Source organism: Spea bombifrons, chromosome 1, assembly GCF_027358695.1.
Source record: "Spea bombifrons isolate aSpeBom1 chromosome 1, aSpeBom1.2.pri, whole genome shotgun sequence".
NCBI classification, from domain to species: Eukaryota; Metazoa; Chordata; class Amphibia; order Anura; family Pelobatidae; genus Spea; species Spea bombifrons.
Window position 1 is genome coordinate 55,157,517 of NC_071087.1, and position 19,980 is coordinate 55,177,496.

Sequence of the window (19,980 nt, forward strand, 5' to 3'; positions counted from 1 at the left end):
ATATAGACACAGTTCTATCAGATGGTAGTTACGACTATGGACCTTCAAACTATCCACAAAAGCCCAATGATTTCCAAATGTTGCATTGGTAAATGTTACCTACATTATTGAGCTGCCATGATTTTAATAAGATTACAGCAGTTATGCCTGGAATTTAAATTATTCGCTTTCAGTCTTAATTTGCTGAGAAAGCTCAACAAGAAAATTTTACAGAGAAACGCATGGATGTCAGTCAACTGTTACCCATAGGAGATATGGTTAACAGTCAACTGACATCCATGCTGTTCTCTGTAGAATACCCTCCTTATCTGTTGCTTCTGTAAGTCAGATTGTTTTCTTATATAGTTTTTGTTATGTCCTGTCTACCCATTGTACAGCGCTGCGGAATATGTTGGTGCAAAACTTCACGAGTGACCACTGGACGCCCCTACCCGGGATCGTATTTTTTGTTTGTTGTAACTTTTTTAACATCCTCCATGTTAAATAAAGTTAAAAAAAAACTTTATTTAATATGGAGGATGTTAAATAAAGTTTAAAAAACAAAACAAAAAACGATGCTTTAATTTAACCCCTTCGTGACAAAGGCTGATTTTACTTTTTGTACCCTTCGTGACAATGGCCGTTTTAACATTTCTGCGCTGCTTGTGTTTAGCTGTAATTTTCTTCTTTCCCGTTTACTGAACCCACACACATTAGATATTGTTTTTTTCAGGACAAGAAGGGCTTTCTTTAGATGACATTGTTTTGATTGTATCATATTATTTACTACTAAAAAAAGTATAAAATATGGTGAAAAATTTAGAAAAAAATGACTGTTTCTAACTTTTAGTTGAAAAATCTTTTACTCATCTATAAAAGGTAATAAAAAAACCTGCTAAATAGATTCTACTATTTGTCCTGAGTTTAGAAATACCCAATGTTTTTATGTTTTTTTGCTTTTTTCTACCCATTATGGGGCAATAAGTACAGGTAGCGTTTTGCTATTTCAAAGCCATTTTTTCCAAATCTGGTAATTCTTCCCCCCATGTGCCATTTCGGGTATCTTTGAACCCGGCCAATGCAATTTACCCCATCAAGTCATATATTTTTGAAAACTAGACAGCCCAGGGTATTTTAAATGCTGGTATTTTAACTCTTTCCATGCACCATATCTACCACCAGTCTTTGTCAAACTTTGTGGTAGTCATTTTTTTGCATTTGTTTTGTCACACACATTTTATTTCAGGTATGAATTAAAATGTGCTCGTTTATGTCACTATCACAAAACACCCCAATATGTGTTCAGCAACATCTCCTGAGCGCAGCGATACCCCACATGAATGATTTTGCCTGGCTGTTTAGGGGCAAAAGGGCCACATTTGGGGCATGCGCATTTTTCAATGTTGAACTTTGGCATTTGGGGATCCACTGCCCATGCCCTATTTGGTACATCTTTGAGCCGGGCCATTTCAGTGTGCCCAATAAACCCATATATTTTTGAAAACTAGACACCCCAGGGTATTTCAAATGCTAGTATTTTAACTCTTTCCATGCACCATATCTACCACCAGTCTTTGTCAAACTTTGTGGTAGTCATTTTTTTGCATTTGGTTTTCCACACACATTTTACTTCAGGTATGAATTAAAATGTTCTCGTTTATGTCACTATGACAAAACACCCCAATATGTGTTCAGCAACATCTCCTGAGTACAGCGATACCTCACATGAATGATTTTGCCTGGCTGTTTGGGGCCAAAAGGGCCACATTTGGGGCATGCGCATTTTTCAATGTTGAACTTTGGCATTTGGGGATCCACTGCCCATGCCCTATTTGGTACATCTTTGAGCCGGGCCATTTCAGTGTGCCCAACAAAACCATATATTTTTCAAAACTAGACACCCCAGTGTATTTTAAATGCTGGTATTTTAACTCTTTGCATGCACACATTTTACCACCAGCATTTTTTCAAAGTTTGCAGTAGTATTTTTGTGTGTGTATTTTTCCCACACACACCTACTTTATGTATGAATTTACAGCTCCTGGTATATGCCGCTATCACACGACACCCCATAATGTGTTCAGCAACATCTCCTGAGTGCAGTGGTACCCCACATGCATGGGTGTGTCATTTTTGTGGGAACTAAAAGGCCACATTTGGTACGTGTGCATTTTTTTAAATTGGAAATTAGATGTGTGGCCATCCTCCCCCCCCCGTGTTAATTGGGACATTGTTGAATCCGGCCAATTCAATTTACCCCATCAAATCATACCTTTTTTAAAAGTAGACACCCCACGGGCATTTAATATGCCAGTATTTTAACTCTTTCCATGCGAGAATTGTTTTAAGCTAATATGCTAATTTTAGGACTTGCTCACAAAAATATATTTTATATATATATATATTTAATTTTTTTGTCTTTTTTTAAATTTTTTTTTAACATTTTTTTTCAACTTGGAGGTTCCCCTGATAGTGACATCAGTGGGAAATGATTTTTACATTTTACTATTTTTTTCTAATTATTATTAATTTTATTTTATTTTTTAATTTATTTTTACTAATCACACTGTGATTAGAAAGCTGGGCTCCATTGACTTGCATGGTGAATGCAGTACCTGTATTCAACCTGCAAGTGGAGCCAAAGTTCTCTAGATGGTCTGGACCATCTAGCGAAATTTTAAAATTTGTTGGTTCCTATTACAGGGCAGCGGCCATCTTACTTGATGGCGAAGATCATCGGCAGCTGCGGCTGTGACCGCTCTCCGGAGCGGTCACAGCCCATCGAAAGGTAAGTGTTTGGTGTCGTTGGATGCCTCCTGATCGAGGCATTCCAGCGACACCATTTAAGTTTAGGAGGTGATCGTCGATCGCCTCCTAAACGCTATTAAAACGGGCGTCCGCCGCCATACAAAGTATGGCGGATGCTGACGCCCCGTGGAGGGGCCAGAGATGGCCCCTTCGTTCCGATCGCGGCGTTGCTGAATGTCTCGAGGTCGAGGCATTCAGCAACGTTTTTTGGGTGCAGAAAGCGAAAACAGATCGCTTTCTGCACCCGTTTAAAGACGTGCCGGTCCTGGCACGTCAATTGTCGTAAAGCACATGCTTTTCCGTGTCGTGCCAGGACCGGCAATTGTCGTTAAGGGGTTAAGTCCCGTGCAGGCGCCCCTGTTGCCATGGCGCCCTGTGCGGCCACACAGGTTGCACACCCCTAATGCGGGCCCTGATGACAGCCACCTGACAGAAGTGGTAGAGACTGATACAGTGAGGGAATTTAAAAATGCATTGGATAGACACAAAGCTATCCTGAATTTATGGTGAGTCTTTACATCAGGAAAAACAGACAAACTAAATAGGTCAATGATCTACCATCCATTTCTTGTTATATTTTTATATATATATATATATATATATATATATATATATATGTAATAATATGTTGTAATCGATACAGATTTTTTCTTGGAGATTGTTAACTGGCTATTATGTCGAGTTTAATTACTAGTATATGTTGTATTTACAAAATTATATTTAATACAGCAAATATTTTTATTTTTGATTTTAGCTTACCTATGCCTTCTTTAATTTTTTAATGACGTGTTAAAGAAAGAGAAGTAAGACGGTGCCCACAATAGGTGTTTGGCAATAGATTAACAGCTATTGAGTAATGGCTCATTTGAACATCTCTATGTATTATAGAAATGTGCTTATTCCAGTACATTTGCTAACAAACTTCTTTAATTCTTTATGAGAATTCAAGCTGTGTGTGGTCTCCACGGCATTTGTATGTTACAGTCAATGCAAGTTGTCAGAGGACCGTCACATCGTGTAGTTTAACTGCTTTTAATTTCCTCTGCGTGCAGCTATTATTCTGATTGTATGTTAATAATGTGGAACAGCCACAGCTTTGTCTGAATCTGTGGGAGGAATATTAGCTGATATCTAGACTTTTTTTTACCATAGGAATGTTGCATTGTGTTTTTAAATTTGTTTTCTAGAGCATATACATCCTTCTGACAACATAGTACATTAAAGACTGTAAAATAAAATAATAATAATAATAAAAAAAGAAAAAAAAAATATATATATATAATTACTGCATTCCTCAAAATGGTTACAAGTGCCAAAAGGACCCAAGTGGGCCCCAAACCTTGGGAGCACAAAGATAAGAGGCTTTGTGTTTCATGGTTGTACACCCTTGTCATTTTCTTGTTCCCAAACATACTTCCTAAACAGTGGATGTTGGATATACGTAAGGTAATATAAACTGTGACTGTCTTTTTCACTTGAAATAATAGTTTTATATAAAAAAATGGGGGGAAAATGCTTTACAAAGTGTTATACAAATGCTAGCAAGCTATGATAGGAAAGTCAGTCGACAAAGGTCATTGATCAGATCAGACATGTTTTATATTGGGGATTAAGTATGAAAACTATCCAATGCTCTCCGATATTTCAAGGTCAGATAAGTGACCCCCACTAATTTTTTAATTTGATTTAGTAAGGAAGAGTAGAACTGAAATAGGCGTAAGGAAGGGTGAGATTGCATTGGTTGCCCTGGTGGTTGTCACAATGTATGGTATAGTAGAGTGGCTGTGATTTGCATGTTCTTGCTTTAAGATGTTGTTGATGAGCGTAGCACTGGAAAACCATGGTAAAGTGCAAAGAATAACAAAGAAAATTATTTTTTTGCACAGCCATAAATGGTTTTATTTGTTTTGCCATCCATATAGAAAACCACTTGAAACAATGCTTTTCATGCGAGCTTTAGACAGAACGAATTGATTTGCCGGACACTGTTGCTAATGACATTGTCATGGCAATCTTAATGCATGAATTGAATTCAAATAACGGCCATCCAGTTTCCATACATTTCAGACAATTGGTTTAGAGTCACAGTTTGTCTACCTACTTTTACTATTAATGAAATAAAACATACTTTTGGAAGACTGTTCTGTGTACTGTAGCGTAACTGTGTATATGCCTTAATGGGGGTATTATCATGCAGATCGGTGTCTTGGAGTCTATTCAAATTAGCTATGAAATACCCCCTAAAATGATTAACATTCCAGAGGTACTCACGTTCATGCTTAAAGGGACAGTCTTCTTGTAGGAGAAACTACATCTGGGACCCTGGTGACTCTGGTGTAACTGAAAAAGTCATTTTTAGTTTCTATACCCCTTATCAAGTTTTTTGCATGTTGGGTTTTCAACTCAGAACAAGTAATAAAACTTCAGAGATCCTCATTACTAGTGGGTTGCCATGTGTAGTGTTTATCTACGTCTCTGTATCCTTTTTAATATAGCAACAATAGAAAAATATGTTGTGCGCACCAAACGTTCAACGAAAAGGCCAAATACGCAAGAAAAATATATGAGTGGATCAGGCCATAAGACCTAAGGCTGGACTGGTGATGATGAGGTGGTCCTGACACTTTTAAGGCCAGCCGCCAGTCGAACTGAGGCCGGCTACAGGATATGTGCGGCTTCACTGTATATTTTTTTGCTCCCCTGGCATGCAGCTTGGCATATGCATCTTGCGGCAACACACACCTACAGATTATAGATAACCAAGCAAAAATGCCCAACATTTTGACTCTGAATAGATGTTCATCAGGATACAATAAACAAAGCTTGAATGTGCACATAGTTGCATGTTTTAATAAAATTTAGTATGGCCGCTATTACTACTTATAATGTTACGTTCTGCCAACCTGAATCCCTGCTAGCATTTGTATACTTTTTTAGCTCAAAAATGAATAGCTGTATTCGTAAGATTAACCTATACCTCCAGAAACTTCACTTTGCGAAAATAAATATGAAAGTGGAAAACTTAAAAAAACTTTTTTTTATTCTACTCATACTTCATAATTTAACCAGGTTATTCCTTTCTCTCTTTTTTGCTGTTCACATATCAGTTGGTTGCAAACATGTGTAGGAATATGTTTCAGCCACATTGTTATACATTGTCTGCCAATTAATATCCCATGACCTGTCCCAGTTTAGGTCTGTTGCATTTCAGTCTCACCAGGGCCTATCTGACAGCACTCATTTAGGAACTTGTCACAGATTTGCAAACAGCATATTCTGACAGGACCGCTGCCAAGTAAGATTTGTTAAGAGGCGGCTTGCATGTTAGCTGGGGTGTGAAAATAAAGAAAGAGACAACACGCAGACTGACCTTCTGTGAAAAAGTAAAAGCGCATGAATGAGATGCATTTACTGGATTCAGTTTGGCGCCCTTTTGGTTAGTGTGCGTTCCATTTGATTTGAATGTTTGAGGTAAAGTATTTTGAGGTTTAAAATAAAAATAATAAAAAATGCCCCAGAATTGCTTTAAAAACATGTATTTTAAACCTGGATCTATGTGTGTGTGAATCATGTAGCTTTCAAATTGTGCACATATTAAGAGAAACCATGCTTTATCTCTATATTTGTAGGTCACCCATAACATTTGTTATATCACACTTTATATAACTATATATAACTGTGTTGTGAACAGTATGTGTAATATAAGGTCATAGGCAACTTTAATGTAATCATGTCTCTGGCAGTCGGTAATATGGATACATTTTGACGATTTCAGAATTGCAGGTTTGTTTGTTGTGTTAAGACATTGAGGTTCTGTCAGGCTCTTAAAGGACAGTTGGACTTCCCATATTAATCATCAAATTATTTGGTGCACTGTGTTTGAGACTGTAACATACTTTTATATAAGCACAAGGTATACAATATTATATGTTTATGTAATGGAAACTAGGAGTCTGTTATTGCTGGTATCCCTGACAAGGTCCTCCAGGAACTGCCTTCTGGAACTCCTTGTAGCCACAATTTGGCACTGAGACAAACTAACTGATGAACAGTGAGTATACAGAGAAAAAAGCCAGTGGATGGGTTAATAAACACCTCCTAGGATGGGCAAAAGGTGCCTACAATCAAAAACTGAGAGAAGATATTACGACAAATGGCGACCATTATTTATTCTACAGGATGTGGCTGTCCAATGCTGATCCCCAGCTAGACATATAAATTCCTACTCCCATTACAAATTTCTTGTTCTGTCATGGTTCATTTTGTATATCTTTATACATATGAAGACATGAAGTTTCTGTGGCAGGATTCAGTTTACAGTGCAGCAAGTTCAACTACAAGGGGATATGGCACTTGTCTTTCACGTCAACGACTGTTCAAGGTTGCCACTTCAGATAGAGCAAAAGCACCTGACAGACATGCAAAAATCCTGCAGTCAAATCATATTTTTTCCAGACATGTAGTAAAACCTCAGACAACCAATTCAACAACAGCAACAGAAAGCTTGGCGTCATCTGTTTGTCTATGGCTCATGGTTAATGATGTATTGTGCTTTATTTCATGTCATTTACACCTTTAAAATTAAAATCAGATTTATTTACAAAGGCAACTTGGCATTTCTTGATAAATTACCAGTTGCATAATATGACTCATTTTCTGCTTATGCTTTTTCTGTTATGCTTTACACAGTTCATAGTTTAACAAATTGTATTACTATACATCTACATACATTGTTTGTTTTCATTAGTATGGTCACATTTGAGTTCTGCGTGCATCTCATTGTCACATTGTTGCGACAGCATTCATGTGATGTACAAAACTGTATGGCTTTTATATGTGAGAACTTAGCACACAAGTATTAAAAGCGCCAAAGGCAGAGTCCAGGAGGTTTATAATGCAGAAAGTAGTCTAAAAAGTCAAACACATTACCGAATATAGTATGAGCCCGAAATCTTAACTAAAAATGAGATCTCTTGACTGTTTCTGCACAATTCAGCACACTTCTCTTTTTAGGTGAGACTCATTTTGTACACTTTTGTACGTAACCCCCATTTTTGGTCATTGTATAGTGATTGTCATATTGCTAGTGTGACAGAGAACCGTACTCCCTCTGAGTGGCTCCACTGTAGAGATCTTCCTTGCTGCTGACAGCTGAATTGCTCACAGGATTAACCCTTTATAATCACCCAAGCACTAATAGAGACTTAGTGTAGGGTACAAACAGAACTAGGTTAAGAACAGCACAAATATTTATACACAAACATAATCAGATAAGGAGTATAATTCCATCAACCACCAGGCAGCCCAGCACCTCCATACAGTTGTATGGCCAGCAGTGAGCACTCGGTAAAGAGTCACTATTTCGGGGTGGTCCCAAGGGATCGGTACCGATGGAGAGCTCAGGGTCCAAAGTTAGTATGTTCCAAAAATCGACTTGATCCGTCGTTGAGACCCTGAGTGACAGAGCGGGGAACATCTCAAGGGATAGTCTGTATGATAGCTAAGTTAGCGTCCCAGAGCCGCGGCTGGGTAAACCCTGGTTCTAAGGATGGGTAATAAAACCAGGTTTTCCAAATGAGCTCCCTCTCCATAATCACCTCTGACCCGCCACGAATACAGTATAACCCCAAAACAGCAACTTTCTGTAGTCTGTAGTGACTTAGTTCCAAATTTTGGCATCGCCTCTCTTCCTAGCCGCCGAACAGTTCCATGGATTTACGCCTAGATCCCGGTCAGGCGAATGGAGCATTTACGGCCATCTAGAGCCACCATAGCCAGCTAGTCCATGGAAGTCTGGTTAGGGCAGACCAGACTGGATTTTCGGTCATCTTGTGCCCCCAATAAGAGGTCACTGGGCAGGCAGAAGTGGAGTCTCCCCATGAATCCGTCCCAAACTCAAACCTACCCCCATTGTTTTCCTCAATCTTACTCTAAATTGATTTTAAAAGTTGGCAAAGGGGAATCTACATGTAGCGTTTTCCTTAATAAATTAAGCCTTTGGGGCAAATTAAGGATTATGTTCTTACTCTGAACAAAAAAGGCACTACACAAGTTTAGGACAGAACCATGTTTTTCTCCATCTGAAATTAATGGTAATCCCTGCCATTTAGCTGGCAATCATGTACTGAGAAAAAGATTAAAGGCTTGATTGATTGTGTCTTCATATGTGTGTTTATGTATGCGAGGAGAGCGCAATTCAAATGCAAACTAGTTTACAAGCTACACCAGACAGATAACATGCACTATTCAATTCAACATCATGCTTTTTAGAGGCAATTTGAGAACGTCATTCTCTGCCTTCTTGTAGTCATTTGTTCTTTATTAATGTTATAACATTGTATCAGTTTTCTAAGGTGAAAGGCCAACCTAACAGCAGTATTAACTTGAAACCATTTGGGACATTCTGATAATCCCAATGTAAAGCTGTCATCCTTTTGCCTGAAGAATTTGCCTAAGCAGTTCTTTTGCAGAATAATGCATGTACTGCTTATGTATTCCGGATCTCATACGAATCCTCTGCAACTGATGTATTTCTTCAGCAGAGAAGGGTCCTGCCAACCCCATTGTGATAGCTTGCTGAGCAGTCTCAAGTTAGAGCCCAGTGACTGGCTTGGCCTGGCCCCTGGGGAGAGTAGCTTATGAGTTGGAGTCACAGTTAATGCTACTTTTTACTGTTGCAGGAGAGTATGGTTCTGGGGATGAGTGCTGTCTCGTCTCTGGGGATGAGTGCATCTGCCCAACCCACCTATACTTACTGTCAATGGAAAACTGCAGTGCTCAACAAAAAGGGGAAGTGTCAGAACTTTGTTTGGTTGCATAGAATTGCACTCATGTGAATTAACAGTAAGCCGAGGAAGGTACCCGCCAAGGGAATACTGACTTCAGTTGCCAAGTCCAGGGCACTTACATGGCAAAGCTCACTTTAGTTAGTTGGCTTTTTTTGCCAAAGTTGACACTACTGTTTAAGCGACTGTGTAGGTGACCTATGGTGGCTGCCTTAAGAGCTGAGCTGGTGAGGGCTACATCCCCAGGTTCTCTCCTATCTTAACAAGCAGGTGCACAAAGGAGAGGCATTGGAGACATGGTTTGTATATAGATGTAGAGAGACCTTAGTGCCTGTCCTGCTTTTTACCCAACAATTATGTTCTCTGTAGTGACCTTAGTACAACTTTGTTACATCGTTTAGGACCATTTACTGGTTAACTGTTTGCTTTTCACACAACAATTATCCTCATTGTGACCTTAAAGCAACCCTAATGGGTTAAATGTTGGGCGGCTCTGCCGTATAACCTTTCGCAGGTGGCAATGATGTAGATAGTTAAGTAGCTTGAGGGGCCTGCATCCTGTGCCAGTTTCTTTAACCCCTTCGCGACCTTTGCCGGTTCAGGACCGTCATGACAAGAAGGTCACTAAATGACCTTTGACGGTCCTGAACCGTCAAAAAGTTAAATAAGCTTAGAAAGTGATCAAGGATCACTTTCTTCGCTTAAACGGCCTTGCTGCAATGCCTCGATGTCGAGGCATTCAGCAAGGCCGAGATCGGCATCGGGGGCCATGTCTGGCCCCTCCCCGGGGCGTCAACAGCCGCCATACATTGTATGGCGGCGGACGCCCGTTTTAAAAGCGTTTAGGAGGCGATCAACGATCGCCTCCTAAACTTAAATGGTGTCGCTGGAATGCCTCGATCAGGAGGCATCCAGCGACACCAAACACTTACCTTTAGGTGGGCTGTGACCGCTCCGGAGAGTGGTCACAGCCGCAGCTGCCGGTGATCTTCGCCATCAAGTAAGATGGCCGCCGCTCTGTAAAAAAAACAAACAAGAAAAATTTTGCTAGATGGTCTCCAGACCCTCTAGAGAACTGGCTCCACTTGCTGGTTGAATACAGGTACTGCATTCAACCATGCAAGTCAATGGAGTCCAGCTTTCTAATCACTATGTGATTAGTAAAATATTAAAAAAAAAATAAAAAAATGGAAAAAAAAAATATGCTAACATTTAAAAATAATTATGCAGTGATGTCACTAGATGAACCATCCAGTACCAGCAAAATGTGTAAAAAAAATATAAAAAAAGTATTAAAAAAAAAAAAAATAAATAAAGTTCATTATTTTGAGCAAGTGCTAAAATTTCTCAAAAATCTCAAAGAGTTAAAATAAAAGCACTTCAAATACCCAAGGGGTGTCTAATATATAAAAAAAATGGCTGATGGGGTAAATTGGAGTGGCCTAGCTCACAGATAGGGCATAGGTACAGACTGACCAAAATGGAGAAAAAATGCGCACTTCCCAAATGTGGCATTTTAAATCTGAAACAACCCGACAAACCCATGCATGTCGGGTATCACTGCACTCAGGAGATGTTCCTGAACACATATTGGGGGGTTGTTTGACAGTGACATATACCAGAACCTGTATATCTATAACTAAAGTACAATTTGTGTGAAAAAAATTACTATTACAAAGTTTGACAAAGTGTAGTTCTATAATTGGTGCATGGAAAGGGTTAAAATACCAGCATTCGGAATACCCTGGGGTGTCTAGTTTTCCAAAATATATGGTTTGAATAGGTTAAATTGAGTTAACCGGCTTCAAAGATATTCCAAAGAGGAGATGAGGGCAGAATGACCAAATGACCACCTGAATTACGCATGCCCCAAAAGTAGCCTTTTACCAGCCAAACAATCTGACAAACCCATGCATGTGGGGTATCGCTGTACTCAGGAGATGTTCCTGAACACACATTGGGGTGTTGTTTGACAGTGACATATACCAGAACCTGTATATCTATAACTAAAGTACAATTTGTGTGGAAAAAAATTAAAAAAAATTACTATTACAAAGTTTGACAAAGTGTAGTTGTATAATTGGTGCATGGAAAGGGTTAAAATAACAGCATTTGGAATACCCTGGGGTGTCTAGTTTTCAAAAATATATGGTTTGAGGGGGTTAAATTGAGTTAACCGGCTTCAAAGATGTTCCAAAGAGGAGATGGAGGCAGACTGACCAGATTTGTTAAAAAAGATTTGGAAATCATAAAACGCTGCTTGTACTTATTGCCCTATAACGTACAAAAAACAGCAAAAAAACATTAAAACATTGGGTATCTCTAAACTCAGGACAAGTAGTAGAATCTATTTAGCTAGTTTTTTTACTTGCTTTTTTAGGTGAGTAAAAGATTTTTCAAATAAAAGTCATAAAATGTCTTTTTTTTCAATTTTTCACCATGTTTTTTTTATTTTTTTTATAGTAAATAAGATGATACGATCAAAATAATGGTATCTGAAGAAAGCCCATCTTGTCCTGAAAAAAACAATATATAACTTATGTGGGTACACTAAATGGGTGAGGAGAAAATTACACCTGAACACAAGCACCACAAAAGTGTCAAAACAGCCTCGGTCCCACAGGGTAGAAAACGAAAAATGAGCCCGGTCCTTAAGGGGTTAATAAAAGCAGTTTTATATTAAATTAAAAATGTACAAAGGAAATCAATTTCTTAATATTGAAAGTTAACTTTAGGCTGCTAGTAAAAGTCAAATTTTAATGCTGGCATGTCTGCTGCACCAGCAGCGCATTACTGTATCTTAATAACAAACCATTGACCAGACTGAGGTTCTTACATCATTATGTAAGAGGACTTTGAACGGGTAGGGCTGCAGTTACTTCTATCAATGGCAGGAAAACAGGAGACATATATTTCATGTCTACACTAAATGTCTTAAAAACATTTTAAAATAGGCCACACAAACTGTCGGAAAGATAAAAACATAAGTTCAGTAATTAAACTGAAACTACAAAACTATCACCTACCCTTTGATCTACCTGTCAATCTTTATTGAACTTTATATTCAATGCGGTCAGACATGGCAACCCCTAACCGATAGCGCTGTTCCTGTAGGCATACAGAACAAATAGGATGTAGGAAATAATTAACAGTTTCTTGGCTTGACAAAGACTCATTCAAGCCTGCTGGGAACATTGAGATGTGTACTGTAATGAAGGTGCCATAAACCAATTCTTTTCAAGGAACAACACTCAAAGGATGTAGAGATTAAAGAAACTATCAATTCTAAAATTACTACAAAATATAAGAGCAAATTAATAGAATCGATAGCCAGTTGTGTTATACTGGCATTTCCCATTAAAAAATGCTTAGAATATAGCAAATAATACCGTATTGGCTCTGATATAGGCCGCACCCGAATATAGGCCGCACCCTAGTTTGGTGCTTTTTTAAAGAAAAAGTTTTGTAATAGATATGCTGCCACTCTGTCCCCCCCACCCCCGAGATATGCTGCCACTCTGCCCCCCAAGATATGCTGCCACTCTGCCCCCCCGAGATATGCTGCCACTCTGTCCCCCCGATATGCTGCCACTCTGTCCCCCCCCGAGATATGCTGCCACTCTGTCCCCCCCCCACTCGAGATATGCTGCCACTCTGCCCCCCCCCCGACTTACCAGAGCAGACTCCCGGGTGTCTTGCGGGGCCGGAGGGTATTGCGTAGATGTCCCCCGCCGGCCCCGCAAGACACCCGGGAGTTTGCTCTGGTAAGTCTTGGGGGCAGAGGTAAAACGCATCGTGCTGCGGCGATGCGCGTAAACAACCTCTGCTGCCGGCACGTCTGCACAATGTGCTTTAACAATCTCCCGTGCAGGGACTCCCCTCGTGGGAATTCCTGGCAAGGGAGATTGTTAAAGCACATCGTGCAGACGTGCCGGCAGCGGTGGTTTACGTGCATCGCCGCTGATGGTGAACGTCTGCACGATGTGCTTAGACAATCTCCCGTGCCGGCACTCCCCCTGTGGAAAGTGCCGTCAGGGGAGGCTGTCTGAGCGTATCAGAGAGTAGGATACGGGTCCCTTGCACCGCTGTGGGGGATCTGTATCCTAACCCTGCTGCCTGCCCGGCGCCTGGAAATGCATGTCCCGGGCATCGGGCGCTAGACCCCGAATATAGGCCCCACCCCCACTTTAAAGACTTAATGGGGGGGGAGTGCGGCCTATATTCGGGCCAATACGGTAATTAGCCTTGAACCCTGTCTTTAAAATTATGCTTTGTAAAGCCACTGAAAGTGACACCTAGTAGAAAAAGGATGCTCCTTCCAATTTTGCATAGTGACGTCAGTGTATAGCAAAACACATGAATGAGGGCATTTAGCCATCTATCTTTAAGTATAATTTCTATTAAAGATAAATTACAAGTGATAATAAATAAAATAGAAATAATATAATTTTCTAGATCTTGTCTGTGTGGGAGCTGTAGCCTCTTTCTTTCATTTTTTTCTAATCTTTCCTTTCATTCTTTCCTTATTTTCTGGGGCACCCTCATCACAGCAAATGTATTTTCTTCTACCTTAGATTGAGTGAGAGTAAGATATTGTCAACCTGTCTAATAATTTAGTTTTGAAAACAGGATTTGTAGAAATAATTAGTAGGGTGTTTTGGGGGGTTGAATGGTTATATGTCCTTTATCTTCCACCACAAATGTTGAATATAATCTGCAGATGAGAAGACTTGCTGGTGAAAAAAAAAATGAAAATCTCTTCATAAATGATTTAATTTTTTTTTAAAAAATGCAGTTTTTCTACATACATTGAAATACCATTTTAACACCTGCATGGGATTTAAATGCTTTTAAAGATGATTGTGGAATGTAAATCATTTCAAATATCTGGCCTTTGGCTGGTAACTACCGGTAACTTGCAATGTGGCAGCTGATTAAAGTCAATTCTTTGTACAAACTCGGTATTGCCATTGTTTTTTTAAAAAAAACATTTTTAACATATTATACAAAATTATTTAAACAAATTATAACATATCTGTTGTATAAACCCAGCCCCCTCTATGTATAAATTATTGTAAGAAAAAAGAATTTTCTAGATATATCAAATAAACACAACAAAAGGAACTTTCACATCTTCCATACTCAGATTTAGATTAGTCACATATGTCATAATATATCAGCAGTTGAGTTAGCCACGGTTAATATGCCGAAAGGCTCAGGGTCAGCTTGTAAGTACACCAGGTATGCTTATTGTTTGTGTAATGGGATCTAAAATATGTATGTAGAAATTTAAACCAGATGCTGGCAAGAGCCAGGGGTGCTAGAGGTTCGTCATACATGGGAAAGCCAATAAACTAGTCGTTTGCATATATTAGTGGCAGTTTGTTATTATATTGCATGCAACCTTTAACAGATTATTTTGCAATAAGGATTCACGTGTTCCTTATCCTCCCTGCATTCTGATAATTTAAGCGTACCCCCAACATTTCAGCTGACCCAAAAGGAACACTGTTGTTCGGGGTACGTCCTGAGGTAAGAAGGATGGGGATGGAGGCTAGGCCAGAGGTGGACCTTATCTACCTTACCTAAAGAGCAACCTTGTGGTGCTCAGCTTCAGGGTTTCTTTACGGTGGGGTAGCTCAGCAGGGCAGTGCCCCAAAGGTGGGCCTTTCACTTAGAAAATGGGATGTTTTTGGAGGTATGGATTTAAGGCAGGAAATGAATTACTACTAGTATATTTTCCAAACATACATGCAACGTTTGGAAACAAGAGAAAATGCTAAACTCTCTTTAAAAAAAGGAAACTCTTTCACGCTACCAAAAATAGCAACCAAATGAATGGCTAGAGTTAAAATATACGCCGTTTCTATATTATAAAATTTCTTAATGATCCTTTATGCTTATATAGAGCAAAATCCCTTTCAAGAAGAGGCCGATCTTTTGAGAGCGACAGTAAAGTTACTTTACTACCCAGCAATTATTATTATATGATAGGGAACTATATACCGTATTTGCTCGATTATAAGACGAGGTTTTTTCCAGAGCAAATTCTCTGAAAAATACCCCTCGTCTTATAATCAGGGTCGTCTTATAATCAGACCTCAAATAGGTCTGATTATGAGACTAAGATCCAGATCCCCCGCAGCGATGCAGAGGACCTGGATCCTCCTGTGTTAACCCCCCCACACACACACACACTTACCGGTGCTTCTGAGTCCCCGGTGCTTAGTCCGGGCTGCGTGTAGAGCTCTACGCGATACAATCGCGTAGAGCTCTACACGCTTCCCGGACTAAGCACTGGGGACCCCGATGCAGGGGACCTGGATCCTCCTGTGTTAACCCCCGACCCAACTTACCGGTGCATCTGAGTCCCCGGTGCTTAGTCCGGGCTGCGTGTAGAGCTCTACGCGATATAATCGCGTAGAACTCTACACGATACAATCGCGTAGAGCTCTACACGCTGCCCAGACTAAGCACTGGGGACTCAGAAGCACCGGTAAGCTGGAGGAAGGGGGGGGGCATAACACAGGAGGATGCAGGGGACCTGCATCCTCCTGTGTTATGCCCCCTCCAACTTACCGGTGCTTCTGAGTCCCCAGTGCTTAGTCCGGGCAGCGTGTAGAGCTCTACGCGATTCGCGTGGAGCTCTACATGCTGTCCGGACTAAGCACCTGGGGCTTAGATGCAGGGGGCCTGGACCCTCCTGTGTTATGCGCCCCCCCCAACTCAGAAGCACCGGTAAGTTTGGAGGAGGGAGGGGGAGTGTTAAATGGGGGGTGTAAGGCATTTCTGGAGGCAGAGTGCTCTGTGAAATGCCTTTTAACCCCTTTAATGCCACTCTGCCTCCTGAAATGCCTTAAACCTCCCTATATGCCACTCTTCCCCATAATATGCCTTTTAACCCTCTAAGTGCCAGAGTGGCATATAGGGTTAAAAGGCATATCATGGGGCACAGTGGCATATAGGGTTAAAAGGCATATCATGGGGCACTGTGGCATTTAGAGGGTTAAAAGGCATATTATGGGGCACAGTGGCATATAGGGGGTATAAGGCACTTCTGGGGCAGATGTGCATAACTGGGGGGCAGGTTGGAAAATAGAAGGAAATAAAACCAAAATATTTTTCTCAAGCATACCTTTTATTTAAAAAAGTGTTTAAATGAATTAATATTTACTGGTAAAACTTTTTTCCTATAGGGTCGTCTTATATTCAGGCTTTTTCTTTTTTTCCTAAATTAATATTAAGATTTGGGTCGTCTTATAATCAGGGTCTTCTTATAATCGAGCAAATATGGTATATTGATGTTGTTTTTTTTTCCTGTATAGACCGAATGCAGAAAAAAATCTATATTTAGATCTAAAACCTTCAATCAGTGGTAGTCACATGTTTTCTTTTATCTTACAGGAGTTTATTTAATGAGAAGGATCTGGACAAAGCTTTTATTGCTAAATCCATCAACTTTGAAACGGTCACCCATAGCCCATCACCAGCATGTACAGTGCAAGAACCTAAACTGAGAATCAAGAGCAGGTAAGAGTTTTTGGTGAAGGGTGCACATGTTATTATTACATTTCATTTATAGAGTGCCATAATTGGAATGAACAATATACAAATCTAACAATAACTTGTACACATGGGAGATATACTGGTACAGAAGCAGAAGAAAGTCCTGGTCTTGTGAACTTACAATCTATTAGGCTTCCATTGTCAGTTTATAGGGTTTAGAGAAATAAACAAAGCCTATACTAAAAAATAGCTGTCTATAACAGAGATCAGAAAATATATTGAGTTAATTAGTCCATTGTTGCCCTGTGGGAATTTTGAATGCTGCCTTAACCCCTTCGTGACAATGGCTGATTTTATTTTTTGTACCCTTCGTGACAATGGCTGTTTTTTAGCTGTAATTTTCTTCTGATTTACTGAACCCACACAAGTTATATATTCCTTAGATACCATTATTTTGATCGTTTTAAATAATTTAAGATAAAAAAAGTTTTAAAATTGTTTAAAAATGGAAAAAAATTACTTTTTTTAAATTTTACTTGAACACTCTTTTACTCATCTACAAAAGCTAATGAGAAAAACTGCTAAATAGATTCTACTATTTGTCCTAAGTTTGGAAGTAGCATATTGCTATTTCAAAACCATTTGTTTTTCAGATATGGTCATATTGCCCACATGTCCTATTTGGGATGTCTATTAGGCCAGCCACTTCAATTTACCCCATCAAGCCATATATATTTGAAAACTAGACACGCCTGGGTATTTGAAATGGAAGTATTTTAACTCTTTCCATGCAGTCATTCTTTAGTTTTTTTTCACACACACATTTTACTTCAGGTATGAATTTATAGCTCCTGGTATATGTTACTGTCAAAAAACACCCCAATGTCTGTTCAGCAACATCTCCTGAGTACATTGATACATGCATGGGCTTGTCGAGTTATTTGGGAGGTAAAATGCAAAAGTATGGCCTGACTTTTAGGCAAAATTGTGTTTTAATCACCAATTTCACACATTCAACAACATCTTCCATTTACATGCAAAACAGGATACATACACAAGGAAGGGTCTTTCAATACAGCTGGTAGGAGGACCCCAGGATTTTATATTACTGAGTAGAGAGTTAACAGAAAATGTCTAAAGTTTCCATACCAAGAAAATCATCTCATTTTTTACTGTATATAGGAAGGAATTCAATGCCTGCCCAAATATTTCACACACTGTATAGAACAAACTGTCAGCGTATAGATTTCTTATAGTGGATGAAGCACATACCTCTTACTTTGTTTTATTTGAGGGAAATACTTGTTACAATTAGCAGACACGTACAGCTATGGATGTCTAAAATGCAATACAGCTGCCATAACATAGATACTTATGTTATAATAACACTGGCCACCAAAAGCAAACACTAGTAATGCGCTCTTCCAATTATTTTTGGCATCTTTCCTAAAAGATATTGATCTTTCATTTACTGACGTCAAAGTAGAAGCTATTGATCCCATTTGTGAGAAATAGAAAAATAAGTAGTATGGTTGAAAAGAAACATGTTTGGTGAATGTGTTAGAAGTATTTAGGTGTTTTAAGATAGGACACCCTTATCTGATGTTTGGATTTAGATTTGGGACGAACTTGCTGTAGTATTATCTCAGCCATGCTAGATCTTGGTCCATGAAGTAAGCAGATGAGCCAACCCACAGTATGCATAACCTGCAAGGATTGCTTCAAGTAGATCCTGGCCTAATAAGCTATTAATGTAAAATAATCTGGAGGAGCCATTTTACCTGAGCAGTTGATTCCCAAATCTACCTGAGCCGTGTGTGTGGTGGGATGAGGTTTAATTCTACCAAATAATGGCTCCTCAGTTATCCCCTTACTACATAGATATACTACATTTATGTATGTACATAATTCATCAGTCTAATTTGGTTACAGATTGAGTCTAAACTAATTTATTGTTTGGTTTCAATTTATTTCTTAAAAAGTTTAGCTTTTCTAATGTAATTTGTTATTCCTTCATATATTTCTAGGCAAGGTGAGCCAATTCATCGTCCCCACTCTTGGCATTCAACCAAATTACTGGAGTCCCTACCCAATCCCAGCATGATGCAAATATCCCAGGGGACGATAGGATCTCCATGGCACCAAGTCTATCATTCAAGGTGAGATACATTCTGTGTCTTTGCATGGATTAGCATCGCCACCGTTTGGAGCTTCAGAACCTTTACCGCAGTAATTAATCCGGGCAATCGTGCAAATTGGGTAAAATATATAAAATGATGTGCAGTCTGTCTGAGTGCAGGGGATAGGGACATAATTTTACCTTGGAAGCCAAGACATTTTTTGTAAATTTGCAATAGATATATTTAGATCTTACAAACGGCATACTCAGGGAAACCTTTATATAAATCTACAGTATATATTTTTTGCTGGACAAGTAGATACTGAGTTTAAGGAAAACTGTGCATAATATAACATTAAATCTCCCCATATATTGCAACCCCAAAAATAACAGTCACAAAAACTGTTCCGCTTAGATCCAATTATGTGCAGCATGCATCCTAAGTAAAAGCAATCACTTGTTTAACTCTTTAAATTCCCCTCTTACAGATCTGTAGACATGTAACCCAAAAAATAAAATACAATTATTTGAGTATTTTCTCAATTTCAGACTGCTCAGGAATACTTCTGAATATTGCTCCCTGTCATCCACCCATGTATGCTTCCGAGTCCTGTTTGGGACCATTGTTTTACTTTAAAACAGGGATGCAGGGCATTTTCTTTTCATGAGCTTTGTTCTTAGAACATTAAACACCAATGGCTTCCCTTTACTAGAGGCCTGATAATCATCTGTTATACCATTATATCACATTACATTTATTTATATAACACCAACAGATTCGGT

General features: G+C 39.2%; 1 protein-coding gene across 2 annotated transcripts in view; it reads left to right on the plus strand.

Moving 5' to 3' along the window:
- Positions 1 to 19,980, plus strand: part of SHROOM3 (shroom family member 3) — a 130,374-nt gene that overhangs the window by 88,453 nt on the left and 21,941 nt on the right. For both annotated transcript variants that reach the window (XM_053461658.1, XM_053461659.1), the window contains 2 exons: positions 16,977 to 17,102; positions 19,106 to 19,237. In XM_053461658.1, the coding sequence (XP_053317633.1) occupies positions 16,977 to 17,102; positions 19,106 to 19,237 (258 nt within the window). The remainder of the gene's footprint in view (positions 1 to 16,976; positions 17,103 to 19,105; positions 19,238 to 19,980) is intronic.